Raw genomic sequence first — 14,945 nt, 5'->3', positions numbered from 1 at the left:
GAGATCAACTTAAGATAATATCAGATTAAATTACCAAATTAAATGTGTTCTCATGACAAAAAAAAACTCTTGACTCTTATCTCAAAAAAAAAAAACAAACAAAAATAAAACAGTATAATTATTTAATTTTTTATCATATTGAAGTACCTAATACAAAATTATTGGTAAATGGCTATAATTTATTTATGAACAGTCTGGTCATGACTAAATGATTCATGCCTCATATTTTATTCAATCATACGGTTAAAGCCCCGAAAATCAACTGGCTGGAATAGTGAGACCTACAATTTTATGTCGATTGCGAAAGCTCTGTGGACTGCGAAGTTTCGTCATTTTATCTTCGACTGACTCAATGAGCTATAAAAGATTTAAAGTTTTTAAAAAATTGTGGGTACAAGAAACAATAAAACGTTTCACAAAATTTTAATATAAACACTGTTTGTGCTTTTCAAATCTTCTTAAAAATTTGCTTTGAAAAAACTGTATGATCATATGAACGGATTTTCTATCAACTGATAAATAATCTTACATGGCATTTTGAATTCTTTTATTGAATTCTGAGGGTAAGTCAAACGTGTAAATTAAATTTATTAAAAATTAAAATCAAAAACTACTCCCGTTAACAGATGAAATATCCATTGAAATCTTTAAAGTCACTTCAATCATATTTCTTTATTCTGGCACTATTCATGAGAATCAAAGCTGATGAAACTACACAAGATCAAAACACGGTATGTGGTCAATATGGATTCAATTGTTTAAATGACAAAACTTTGAAATTTTGTCCGATTGTCGTCGATGGTGTTACAGACATAGCTCAATATTTGGAATGTGACGATAACTATGAATGTGACGAAGATAATCCGTCTTTTTGCACACCCAAAGAAGAACCTAATAAGATCCTGCAAGATAAAGGAAGATCTGGCTTAGTGAATGATGATAGATTAATGAACAGTATTGGTGCCGATAAATATTATGACGGTGCCAATACATATTACAGACAATCTCGTGATCTTGATAATATTGCAAGTTTAGAGGGCTCATTAATGTTTTTCCTAGATGACACAAGCACAACAGATTCAAGTGACGAATATGATTTCACAACTATTGATTTTACACCAGCATCACCATTTGATTGTTCTGCTTATGGATTCTTTCCTGGTAAGTACATATTTGTTAGTCTGCTAAAATTAAGTGCGTATCTTAGTTCAACTTTTAAGCAAAAATTAAGCGAAGCTTGATTGATAGTTAGCCGATTTGCTTTTAAGCCCCATGCTGACGATTTTTCATAAAGTTAATTATTGGAAATAGTAAACCAATATTTAACAGAAACATCGAAATTGGAACCATTTATTAAGGGGAAATTACTGGACAATTATAATGGATGCGGTTAAGCCCATCATATGACTTATTCGTATTCAAGTTGATATTAAGAAACTTTCCCAACAAATTCATGACAAAATAATGACATTTTCAGAAAAGCTATTCGTTAAGTTAATCTTAAAATAGGGTATTAAGAACTTAGAAAACATTAAACGATAATAAAAAAGCATACAGAATAAATATTATTGTAGTCGAAATTTATAGACGATAAAATTTAATGGAGGTTTCTATGGGTACTTCGTTAAGTGTTAGAAAAATAACAAACACAAGTAGAAAACTTCAAAATAAACAATTCAATAAAAAACATCTCTGATTGATTCTCTCAAAAGAGGTGTTCGTTAAGTGGATATCGAGAAGTTAGAGCAGCTAAATGTAAAAACAAAATTATTCAATACAAGATAATTTCAGTCGTTGTCTGATTGAAGCTTCTTCGTAAAGTTAAAGTCAGGAACAAAATTATTTAGTACATGATATGATGTATTCGTTGTCTAATTGAAGTTCTTCGTTAAGTTGAATTCAGGAATACAAAAAAGCATAGCCAAAGGGTGGTTACATTTTAAGGGCCGATGTTAAGTGTGAACAACACTTAAACGTCAATTTTTGTTCATGCATTTCATTTGACATTTCTCAATTTTAGACTTAATGAATTTGAAGCATTGAACGATACACAATCGAGCAACGCGTTAAAGTTATTTAACTTGTTATGAATATGGGAGTGCAAATCAAAATGCATATCGTGCTCTTTGTGACTTCTCGGACAATTAATATTCCAAATGTGCGTACAATCGGAAAAATCGTGCAAACATTTGGGTCTGTAGGAGATGTAAAAACAACAGTGCATGAACATAAAGATCGTACTGTAGAAAATAGTATCGCTGAAGAGCAATCCACCTTATCTAATCATTGTACCAAACAATTGCACCTATGCATACATTCCAGCATTTACACCCTAAAAATCTGCAATTGGCTCAATAACTAAAGCCTCTTGACCATTTCAAGCATCATCAATGGTATGCATGGTGGCATGAAATGGCAACAGTGGATGATCAATTGTCGAAGAAAATCATCAGTGATGAATGTAAAAGCACATTTGCACCTCAGTGGAAAGAGCGGAATTACCGCATGATATTCCAAGAGTGATTATAGAAAAATCAATGCATCCACAAAGAGTGACTGTTTGGTCTGGTTTATGGGTTGGCGGTATTATCGGGCCGTATTTTTCTAAAATGAGGCCGGACAGGCAGTTACATTGAATGTCGTCCGAAATTGTAAGATGATAACGAAAATTGTATGGCCTGAATTGGAAGATATGGATGTGGACGATATGTGGTTTCAACAGGATGGTGCCACTTACCACACAGCTAACGAAGCAATGGCTCTTTTGCGCTTCAAATTAACGGCCGTGTTATCTCACATTGTGGCGATGTCATTTGGCCGGCAAAAACATGTGATTTGACACCGTTGGAGTTTTATCTTTGGAGTTATTTGAAAGAAAGTTGTACGCCGCCGAGAAGCTAGAAAAAATTCAAGAGCTAAACGGCATAAAACCTCAATTATGCATCCGCGTCATCAAACATTTGGGCCATTGATTGAATGGTCGGGGCGGCCATTGGGCCAATATTTGATTCCATGCATAATTGAACTAAACCAATTTTATCATTATAAAAAAAAATAACAATCATTTCTCAAATATCTTGTGTTTTATTCAAAATCAACATAGGCCCTTAAGATCTAACCACCCTTTATTTGATGGAAGATATCATTTGATAAGAAATCATTCAATAAAAATAGGTTTTTCCCTTCTTATCAAAAAAAAATAACTCTTGGTATATTCCCTATCGCATTTTGATTGATGAAGATCAATTCATGGTAATAAAAACATACAAAATTTATCGGGTATTTTTTTTTTTTTCAAAAATAAAAAGTCACGTTCGATTTAATCTCTTAATTCATCGTAATTTTTAGAATATTTTTTGGAATTTAATCATGTGTTTTGTTGTATCACCTGACAGCTAGGTAGTTTGAAAAATCAATTTCACAGATAGGGAAACTAAAATTTTATCTTATCTTTCAGATAGTGAAAACTCAAGCCTATTTTGGCACTGCGACGTTCCATTAAATGGAGTTGGTTTCCTATTGCGACACATGAAGTGTGGTCATGATAGATATTTCGACAAATACCTTAGAAGTTGCATCCAAGAGGGTACAATTCGACGACAAAAACGAAAATATAATCCAGAAAATAATGGGATTGCGATTTTTACAAAAAAAATCAAATCAAGCAGCGATTGTAAGAATTTAAAACCCGGAAAATATGCTGACGCATTTGATTGCCATGTATATCATTTGTGTTCACCGAAGGAGCTTTCGCCAATAACGCAACTTTCATTTGTATGTCCTCGTGGAACAGCCTATGATTGCCTAAGTCAAACATGCACCATAGCCGCCTTCAAACGCTGCGAAGTCAAAAACCATATTCATCCTTCGTTACCGTTGTCCTCTATTAGTAGCAACATTAATTGCACCTCACCAATGCGTTTTCGAAGCATCGACAATTGCCGCAGCTATTTTGTGTGCTTCATGGATAATGTCATCGAAATTAAGTGCCCGAAATTTTATAAGTTCGATGACAACTCTATGGAATGTCTCCCTGAAAAGCTAGCCAATTGCATTGAATTTCCAGTGTGAATTATTTATTTTTTGTTATTATTTTATTGATTGTATTTTTATTTTATAAATAAACAGTTAATATTAGTTTAAACATAATTCGGAGGAATAATCACATCTGTTAATAATAATAACATTTTTTAATAACTTGGACGCCAAAAACAGGAGAACAAAGTTCTGTGAGTACAAGAATTGGTTGATAAGTTGAAGATTTGACCAGGTGGACAACGTCTGATGGAAACCAAGAACTTGGTTTTATCGAAATTTAGGGAACAATTGAAGTAAAGTGAACAATCCTTCTTGTGGGCAAAGAATCCTTCATTGGAACAATGGAATTCATTTAAATCTGATAGGAAATTTCCTGCCTTACATGTTGAATACTTGGTTTCATAAACACAATTTTGTTTGTAGGGATTAAAGTTGTGACCCTTTCGACAGGTTACTTTGATTGGAACAAGAAGATTATTGTGATTGTATCGGCACTTATAGAATTGATTGCATTTAGATTCTACGGGGAATAATCCTGCCATTGGACATGTGAAGACTGTTGGTACCGGAGTTGCATTTTCTTCAGTTGGTGTTAAATTTGTTGGAATGATTTCAGTCGAAATTGATGTTTCTGAAGAAATAGAAGGTTCTGAAGAAATTAAATCAGTTGTAGAAATTGAGTCATCAGTTGAAGAAGTCGAAGAAGAGTTAACTTCATCGTCAGTTGAAAGGGAAGCATCAGTTCCTGATTCTGACACTTCAGTTGTTTCATCTGTTGCAGTTGAAGATAAATCAACTTCAGTTGTGGAAATTGCATTGTCTTCCGTTGAAATTGAGTACTCTGTAGAAGACTCTATTTCAGATGAAATTGATTCAGTGATATCTGTAGAAAAAGTTTCTCCTTCAATCGTTGAACTAGAGACATCTTTAGTTGACTCGGGAATCAAAGTTGATGGATCGGAAGAGATATTTTCTTCGGTAGTTACGTCTGTTACCCCTTCGGTCGATTCTGATTCTTCTGGCAAATCTGATGAAGATTCCTGATCTATTTCTGTTGTGGAAATTATTTCCGGTGTTGCATTCGATTCTTCAGTCACAGTAATAGCTTCTTCAGTTGAAACTTCGGGAGCTAACGAACTGATATCTTGAATTCCTTGGGTTGTTTTCTCTTCTAAGAATGTTGTTGTTTCTGCTTCGCCATTCAGATCTAAGTCACGTAATTTGCTGATACACTTTTGAACAGAATTGCTGAAATATTCATTATCTTCACACTTATAATATATAACTGATAGTCCACCATAAGCAGAATTTAATGAACACTCGAAGAATATTTTCGATTGTGGAAAAAGTCCAAATTTGCCTGCTATCACACAGGGACCTTCCCTTAAGAAGTTTTCATGAGCAAATGCTGTTGCCAAAAATGCAAGCAATAGAAAACGACTCATTTTTAAAGTATTTTTTCGTTCGAATATTATAGATCTTGCTAACCGGTAATCACGACAAACTAACCAAAGCAAGTCTTTTTACTAAGCCTAGAAAGTTTCAATCACATTCTTTTATAGTAAATTTTGATAAGTTTAAAATAAAATATGTATATGGTTTAGTATGTTTTTAATGAATGGTCAAATCTTATCTTCAACCAAAAGTTTCCAATTATTGATTGTTAACTTTTTTGTTTTATCAAACGGTGTAGGTTATGATAATTTTGAAATTTGTTTCTTTGTTTTTGGAAATCAAGAACATAAACTCATTTCCGCAGCGTTTTATAGAATTCTTAGAATCATTTTGAAGTACCTACAAAATTTCTAAGACGTAAATAAGAAAATAAAACAAAAACTTAAAATTTAAGACTGTCGCTTAATTGCTGATTTTGATTTATTTAATAAAATAACACCAATGTTACTAAAATATCAATAATTCTCTATTAATTATAAAAAAAATAAAATTTTTCTTCGATTTGTTTTTCGTATTGGCATTTGATTTGATCCTATAGACTTCCAAATATTTAGTCTCGAGCTAAAGAAGCTACATCTCTAAGATTAATGTCGGTGATGGTGACGATGGTTTTGATGTTTACTCGAGGATTTATTCTCTTCTTCGCCGCTATTACTTTCTTCACTTTCATTTTTATTCTTCTTTTTCGATTTCTTCTCCTTCTTGTCATTGCTTTCAGATGATGATTTATCTTCATCGCTGTTCTTTTTGGATTTTTGTTTCTTTTTATTCTTCTTTTGCTCAGCGCTTTCAACTGATTTATTGTCTTCATCGCTGTTACTGCTGTTCTTCTTCTTTGACTTTTTTTTTAGTATTTCGATGCTTTCGTTGGAGTTATTATCTTCTTCACTCTTCTTGTTTTTCTTCTTTTTTAATTCCTTACTTTCGTCATCGCTTTGGCTACTGTCCTTCTTCTTTTTTTGCTTTAACTTTTCTTCCTTACTTTCGTTAGAATCATCGTGGTTTTTCTTCTTTTTTGATTTTTCCTTCTTTTTGTTAGATTCTGACGATTTTTCACTGGATTTATTCTTGGATGATTTCTCGTCGTCCTCCTCGTCTTCTTCTGAAGCTTCGTTACTATCTTTTGATTTTTTTAAATCAGGCTTTCCAGTTACTGGAAGACGACTGAATACAAGAACATCTCGAACGGGCACAGCCGAACTCGAGAGCTCTGTAGAGGATTCTCTAGGAATAAGTGGAAGGTTAGCAGGATATTCTGACTTTTCTTCATTAGACTCTTCTGATTCGGAAGTTCTTCGCAGCCATCCAGGTAGATTCGAAACATTTGTTTTAGAAGATTGGTCTACAGGACATGGACCAATAGAGCTGAAGGGCCACCACCAAGGACCATCATTACATGGTTTACTTGTAGGTGTTGTAACATCCTGGCCGGAAGATGAAGCAACTGCATTAGCAGAGTCAGAAGACCCAACAACTGTGGTTTCTACTGGATTGATAACTTTGTTGAAGATCACTTGGGGTGTTTGTGATGGTAATGATCCACTATTGGAATTAGGTTGACCACTAGTTGAAACAGCTGGAAGGTCTGTTATTTGAACTTGATCAATAGAAGTTCCTACTGAGGCAGAGCTCACCTCAGGCACAACAGATTCGGGGGCAATTGGTCCACTTATTGAAACAACTGGAAGATCTGTAGTTTGTTCTGGATTGATTACTTTAGTAAAGACAACCTGGGGAGTTTGTAATCCAGTGGGGGTTGTGGAATCATTTTGGTCTGATGTTATTGGTCCTCCATCGGAACGAACTTGATCAGCAGTTGAAGTAGCTGGAAGATCTGTTATTTGGACTTGATCAACAGATGTTCCGTCTAAGGAAGAGGAAACCTCAGGAACAATTGATTCGCTGGCAATTGGTGCACTTGTTGTACTAACTGGAACACCATTGCTTTGTACTGGATTGATGACCTTCGTAAAGACAACCTGAGGATTTGGTTCAGAAGAAGGGCCTGACTCCGAGTTGGTTGGTGCATTTATTTCAGTAGCGATTGGACCTGATTCATTGGTGACTGGAGCAGCTGGACTGGGGTTGGAAGAGGTATTAGTTGGAGCTGATGTCTCATCTGTTACTTGAATTTCAACGTTAGGCACAGCGGCAGCATTTGCGTTAAGAATTTCTGACCCAGTGGTGATTGGTGCATTTGGTTCAGCGGAAATTGGACCTAAATCAGAAGCGACTGGTGAACTTGGTTTAGCTGCGATTGGGCCTGAAGCATTGGTGACTGATGAGCTTGGGTCCGAAGTCGATTCAATTGGGCCACTTGTTGGCACTGATGGTATATCTGTTATTTGTACAACAACAGTAGATACAGCGGCAGCATTTGACTCATGGATTTCTGATCCAGTGGCAACTGGTTTATTTGGTTCAGAAACAATTGGGCCTGATCCAGCGTTGACTGATACAATTGGTTCAGCTGGAATTGGGCCCGTTTCAACGGTTACTTGTAAATTTGGTTCGGATGCTGTTGGAACTGGTTCAGTAGCGATTGGTGAATTTGGTTCAGCTGTGATTGATCCTGATTCAGTAGCGATTGCTGAACTTGGTTCAGCTGCAATTGGACTTGTTCCAGCGGCGACTGGTGCATTTGGTTCAGCTGCAATTGGTCGTGATTCAACGGTAACTTGTACATTTGGGTTGGATGCGATAGGGCCTGTTTCAGCGCTGACTGGTGAATTTGGTTCGGATAAGATTGAGACTGATTCAGTAGCGATTGGTGAACTTGGTTCAGCTGCGATTGGTCCCGATTCAGTAGCGATTGGTACACTTGGTTGAGCTGCGATTGGTCTTGATGCAGTTGTGAGTGATGAGCTTGGGTTAGAAGTAGATTCGGTTGGGCTGCTAGTTGGAACTGATTGCTCATCTGTTGTTTGTACTTCAACATTATATATAGCGGCAGCATTTGCATCAATGATTTCTGACCCAGTGGTAACTGGTACATTTGGTTCAGAATCGATTGTTCCTGAACCAGCAGTGACTGGTGCACTTGGTTCAACTGGAATTGGAACTGTTTCAGCGGCGACTGGTGCATTTGGTTCGGATACGATTGAGACTGATTCAGTAGCGATTGGTGAACTTGGCCCAGCTGCGATTGGTCTTGATGCAGTAGTGACTGATGAGCTTGGGTTCGAAGTAGATTCAATTGGACCACTTGTTGGAACAGATGGTTCATCTGTTATTTGTATAACAACAGTAGATACAGCGGCAGCATTTGACTCAAGGATTTCTGAACCAGCGGTAACTGGTGCATTTGGTTCAGAATCGATTGGGCCTGAATCAGCAGTGACTGGTGCATTTGGTTCAGCTGCGATAGGGCCTGTTTCAGAAGTGACGGGTGCATTTGGCTCAGCTGCACCTGATTCAACGGTAACTGGTGCATTTTCATCAACTGCAATTGGACCAGTTTCAGCGTTGACTGGTGCACTTGGGTAAGCTGGAATTGGGCCCGTTTGAACGGTGACTTGTACATTTGGTTCGGATGCGATTGGGACTGATTCAGTATCGATTGGTGAACTTGGTTCAGCTACGATTGGGCCTGTTTCAGAGGCGACTGGTGTATTTGTTTCTGAAGCGATTGGGACTGATTCAGTGGTGACTGGTGCACTTGGTTTAGCTGCAATTGGTCCTAATTCAACGTTGACTTGTACATTTGGTTCGGATGCGATTGAGACGGATTCAGTAGCGATTGTCGAACTTGCTTCAGCTTCGATTGGGACTGATTCAGCGGTGACTGGTGCATTTGGTACAATTGCCGCTGATTCAACGGTGACTGCTGCATTTTCATCAACTGCAATTGGACCAGATTTAGGGTTGACTGGTGCACTTGGGTCAGCTGGAATTGGGCCCGTTTGAACAGTGACTTGTACATTTGGTTCGGATGCGATTGGTACTGATTCAGTAGCGATTGGTGAATTTGGTTCAGCTGCGTTAGGGCTTGTTTCAGCGGTTACGGGTGCATTTGGTTGAGCTGCGCCTGATGAAACGGTGACTGGTGCATTTTCATCAACTGCAATTGGACCAGATTCAGCGTTGACTGGTGCACTTGGGTCAGCTGAAATTAGGTTCGTCTCAACGGTGACTTGTACATTTGATTCGGATGCAATTGGGACTGATTCCGTAGCGATTGGTGAACTTGGTTCAGCAGCGATAGGGCCTGTTTCAGCGGTGACTGGTTCATTTGTTTCAGAAGCGATTGGGACTGATTCAGGGGTGACTGGTGCACTTGGTTTAGCTGCAATTGGTGCTAATTCAACGTTGACTTGTACATTTGATTCGGATGCGATTGAGACGGATTCAGTAGCGATTGTTGAACTTGGTTCAGCTGCGATTGAAACTGATTCAGTAGCGATTGTTGAACTTGGTTCAGCTTCGATAGGGCCTGTTTCAGCGGTGACTAGTTCATTTGTTTCAGAAGCGATTGGGACTGATTCAGGGGTGACTGGTGAACTTGGTTTAGCTGCAATTGGTCCTAATTCAACGTTCACTTGTACATTTGGTTCGGATGCGATTGGTACTGATTCAGTAGCGATTGGTGAATTTGGTTCAGCTGCGTTAGGGCTTGTTTCAGCGGTTACGGGTGCATTTGGTTGAGCTGCGCCTGATGAAACGGTGACTGGTGCATTTTCATCAACTGCAAGTGGACCAGATTCAGCGTTGACTGGTGCACTTGGGTCAGTTGGAATTGGGCTCGTTTCAACGGTGACTTGTACATTTGATTCGGATGCGATTGGGACTGATTCAGTAACGATTGGTGAACTTGCTTCAGTAGCAATTCGTCCTGATTCAATGTTGACTTGTAGATTTGGTTCGGATGCGATTGGGGCTGATTCATTAGCAATTGTTGAACTTGGTTCAGCTACGGTCGGGTCTGTTTCAGCGGCGACTGGTGCATTGGGTTCAGAAGCAATTGGAACTGATTCAGGGGTGACTATTGCACTTGGTTCAGCTGCAATTGGTCCCGATTCAACTGTGACTTGTACATTTGGTTCGGATGCGATTAGTGCGGATTCGATAGCGATTGGTGAACTTGCTTCAGCTTCGATTGGGACTGATTCAGCGGTGACTGGTGCATTTGGTTCAACTGGAACTGGGCTCGTTTCAACGGTGACTTGTACATTTGATTCGGATGCAATTGGGACTGATTCAGCTGCAATTGGTCCTGATTCAACGGTGACTTGTACATTTGATTCGGATGCGATTGAGACGGATTCAGTAGCGATTGTTGAACTTGGTTCAGCTGCGATTGAAACTGATTCAGTAGCGATTGTTGAACTTGGTTCAGCTGCGATAGGGCCTGTTTCAGTGGTGACTAGTTCATTTGTTTCAGAAGCGATTGGGACTGATTCAGGGGTGACTGGTGCACTTGGTTTAGCTGCAATTGGTCCTAATTCAATGTTCACTTGTACATTTGATTCGGATGCGATTGAGACGGATTCAGTAGCGATTGTTGAACTTGGTTCAGCTGCGATTGATACTGATTCAGTAGCGTTTGGTGAACTTGGTTCAGCTGCGATAGGGATTGTTTCAGCGGTTACGGGTGCATTTGGTTCAACTGTACCTGATTCAACGGTGACTATTGCATTTTTATCAACTGCAAGTGGACCAGATTCAGCGTTGACTGGTGCACTTGGATCAGCTGGAATTGGGCCCGTTTGAACAGTTACTTGTACATTTGGTTCGGATGTGATTGAGACGGATTCAGTACCGATTGTTGAACTTGCTTCAGCTTCGATTGGGACTGATTCAGCGGTGACTGGTGCATTTGGTTCAACTGGAACTGGGCTCGTTTCAACGGTGACTTGTACATTTGATTCGGATGCAATTGGGACTGAATCAGCTGCAATTGGTGCTGATTCAACGGTGACTTGTACATTTGGTTCGGATGCGATTGGGGCTGATTCAGTAGCGATTATTGAACTTGGTTCATCTACGGTTGGTCCTGTTTCAGCAGCGACTGGTGCATTTGGTTCAGAAGCAATTGGAACTGATTCAGGGGTGACTATTGCACTTGGTTCAGCTGCAATTGGTCCTGATTCGACGGTGACTTGTACATTTGGTTCATATGTGAGTGGGACTGATTCAACCGTGACTGGTGCATTTTCAATAACTTCAACTGGACCAGATTCAGCGTTGACTGGTGCACTTGGGTCAGCTGCAATTGGTCCTGATTCAACGGTGACTTGTACATTTGGTTCGGATGCGATTGGGGCTGATTCAGTAGCGATTGTTGAACTTGGTTCAGCTACGGTTGGGCCTGTTTCAGTGGCGATTGGTGCATTTGGTTCAGAAGCAATTGGAACTGATTCAGGGGTGACTATTGCACTTGGTTCAGCTGCAATTGGTCCTGATTCGACGGTGACTTGTACATTTGGTTCGGATGTGAGTGGGACTGATTCAACCGTGACTGGTGCATTTTCATTAACTTCAACTTGACCAGATTCAGCGTTGTTTGGTGCACTTGGGTCAGCTGCAATTGGTCCTGATTCAACGGTGACTTGTACATTTGGTTCGGATGCGATTAGTGCGGATTCAATAGCGATTGGTGAACTTGGTTCGGCTACAATTGGGGCTGATTCAGTAACGATTGGTGAACTTCCTTCAGTGGCGATTGGGCCTGTTTCAGAGATGACTGGTACATTTGGTTCAGAAGCGATTGGGACTGATTCAGTAGCGATTGGTGAACTTGGTTCAGCTGCAATTGGTCCTGATTCAACGGTGACTTGTACATTTGGTTCGGATGCGATTGGGGCTGATTCAGTAGCGATTGTTGAACTTGGTTCAGCTACGGTTGGGCCTGTCTCAGGGCCGACTGGTGCACTTGGTTCAGCTGCACTTGGTCCTGATTCAACGATGACTTGTACCTTTGGTTCGGATGCGATGGGAAGTGATTCAGTAGCAATTATTGAACTTGGTTCAGCTTCGATAAAGCCTGTTGGAGCTGATGGCTGATCTGTTATCTGAACTTCAGCAATATATACTTCAATGGGGTCAGCAGTTGGCTCAGAAATTCCAGGTTTAACGGGGACAGATGAACTTGGCTCATCTGTGATGGTTCCTGATTCAACAGTTACAGGTGCACTTGCTTCATTTGAGATTGGAATTGATTCAACGGTGACTGGTGTACTTGGTTCATTTACTATGACTTTCAATAAATCAACTGTTGTTTCATCGACGATCGGCGTAAGAGTGCTCAATATTGTAGTTGGGCCATCGGTTATCGGTTCTTCACCAGCAGGCGCAACAGATGAAGTTGTTTGAATTTGTCCTTCAGTTACTCCTACCGAAATTGGTGTACTTTCTTGATCAAATGGAGTACAAGTTACTGTATCACCAACACTCATGCACAGTGAGTTTTCTATACATGGTGTAGAGGGTCCAACTTTTGCGAATGACGATGTTCCTTCCGGGTCAAATTCACATTCCTTAAGGGCCATTGGCCCAACGCATATTTTTTGTTTTCCATTGCAGTTAAGAGTGGCTGGACTTGCTACTGCGTATGCAGAAGTCTGCAAACATAAAGAACATACATTTATATTTAAATTTAAGATTGTGTGTTTTTTATGACAATGATTTTTTAGACTTCTCTTGGAGTGCAGTTTTCTAAAAAGAAACTTTTCATCAGAAGTACAAACCACAAACGACGAAGTAAGTTTTTTTCACCGTGATTTGATGCACACAATTCTAAGTTGCACTTCAAAATTTAAAGTTTCCCTTCAGAAAATAGCTATGAGTGCTTATTATTAGAGAGTAATTAAGAGCTAAATTAAATAGTTGCTACGCATACGAATCTCAAAAAATTCAATCACTTTATTTTCACTTTGACCAGCTTGAAGGGTATTTTCTCCAAAAGTCTTGATGCCTTTTATCCAAATAAGTACAATTCCGAATAGCTTGGAAATATCGTTTAGTTTTTTTTTTTAAACACAATTTTGATGACTTTAACTTAGGAAAAAATATCCCAAAATTCTGGGTCAAGGATATTTTTGCAATCAAATAAACGATTTAATTTAATATTTACCACAATAAGGAGATATATTCCTAAGTATTTTTTCGTTTCCATCTTTTTCGAAGTAAAGTTTCGTTACTGTCTTAATCGTTGATATGATAGCGGCTTTTATGCAAAATTCTCAAAAGAATTTTGAATTCTTTATCAATTCCCCAGCATCTATACCTAGGCTTGGTAAATAGATCTTTATCTAACATCATATGGTTCTGATAAGGACCAGAATTTATTATCTTGCAGGTTAATTAATTTGCAGCTTTCAGTGAGATACAAACAGCAAGTGTATGTAAAATCAAGTATAAGTAGATATTTGTTGGTGTTATCATTTTGTTTAAATCTGTACCTAGCCTTCAGATCAATTTCTTTTAAATATTGTTTTTAGAACCAATGAGTCAGTCAAGTCTTTTTGTGAAATACACAATTTTTATTGGACTACAAGTATTATCTTATCAATTTGGCAGACAGGTTGTCTGGATTGTAATTTTATTTATTTAAATTGTTTAATGTTTATAACAATATAGGTGATTATGCTTAGACTTTAACACAGGATGTTTGTCTATTAAGTTAGTATTGATATTTTGTATAATTTATATAAAAATAGTGGAAGAAGATATAGATTCCTCATTTAGGACCTCTGAGATTGCAGGTTAGTGTACCTTCAAGCCAGATCAGTTTCTGGGTTGTAAGCTTTTAGTTTTTCAAAAGCCACCTATCAATTGAGTGCAACTTACTTTATAATCCTACAGTTTAACCTTAATCGATTTTAAAGTTTCGAATAAATTTGAAAAAACATACAATTAAATCGAAAATTGGTTGAAGTATTTCCGACAAACTCACTGTAAAAAGTAGAGCACATTTGAATGAAACTGAAGTTCACAATGAGGAAGTTGTTTCCACTATTGTGTGACCTAATGTCCCAATTAAGGGCAAAAGCTAGAAAACAGGGAGGGCATTCCGCTGATTTTTTTGTTCGGTCGAACTCTAAGCTATTTTTTAACCAAATATAATTACACCGATTAAAGACTGAGTTGCAGAGAGAAAGTCGGAGTGAATTTTTGACATTTTTATCATGATTTTTTATAATTATTGTTTTTCAACGTTCCCTAAAAAATGAGAGCGACAATAAACTTCTACGAAAATATTTCAAAATGTATGACACTTAAAATGGCAGTTGAGAAAATATTATTAAATTTATGACACTTAAAATGACAGCTGAGTTTGACAGGTGTGTCAAATACCAGCGCTACACTAACTTGAAACCAAATAATTTTACCAGGCTATAATTCTGATATTTCTGAGAATTTTCTCAGACGAATTAATATAACAGGATAGTATAATATAGTTTTATTACACAATTCACTATTCAATCTCACCTAGCAATTGAATTTCCAGTTGT

The 14,945-nt window shown here is 38.1% G+C and overlaps 2 protein-coding genes across 3 annotated transcripts; one reads left to right on the top strand and one right to left on the bottom strand.

The window, feature by feature from the left end:
* Window positions 1-298: 298 nt before the first annotated feature.
* Window positions 299-4,071, top strand: LOC129948307 (uncharacterized). The gene is made up of 3 exons (XM_056059262.1): window positions 299-563; window positions 627-1,161; window positions 3,458-4,071. Exons 2-3 carry the CDS (start codon window positions 627-629, stop codon window positions 4,069-4,071), a joined length of 1,149 nt encoding a protein of 382 aa, XP_055915237.1. The 5' UTR covers window positions 299-563.
* A 1,804-nt stretch (window positions 4,072-5,875) lies between these two features.
* LOC129947267 (mucin-2-like) lies at window positions 5,876-13,645 on the bottom strand. Of its 2 annotated transcripts, XM_056057770.1 has the most exons (3): window positions 13,565-13,645; window positions 11,035-13,052; window positions 5,876-10,989 (listed from the first exon to the last, which is right to left on the bottom strand). In XM_056057770.1, the coding sequence occupies exons 1-3, from the start codon at window positions 13,604-13,606 to the stop codon at window positions 6,078-6,080; spliced, it is 6,972 nt and encodes a 2,323-aa protein (XP_055913745.1). In that variant the 5' UTR covers window positions 13,607-13,645; the 3' UTR covers window positions 5,876-6,077. The 2 variants fall into 2 exon arrangements, with proteins under 2 accessions (XP_055913745.1, XP_055913744.1); XM_056057769.1 differs by having other exon boundaries at window positions 5,876-13,052.
* Window positions 13,646-14,945: the final 1,300 nt, after the last annotated feature.

Source organism: Eupeodes corollae, chromosome 2 (genome assembly GCF_945859685.1).
Source record: "Eupeodes corollae chromosome 2, idEupCoro1.1, whole genome shotgun sequence".
Lineage (NCBI taxonomy): Eukaryota > Metazoa > Arthropoda > Insecta > Diptera > Syrphidae > Eupeodes > Eupeodes corollae.
This window is presented reverse-complemented; position numbering and strand designations above follow the sequence as displayed.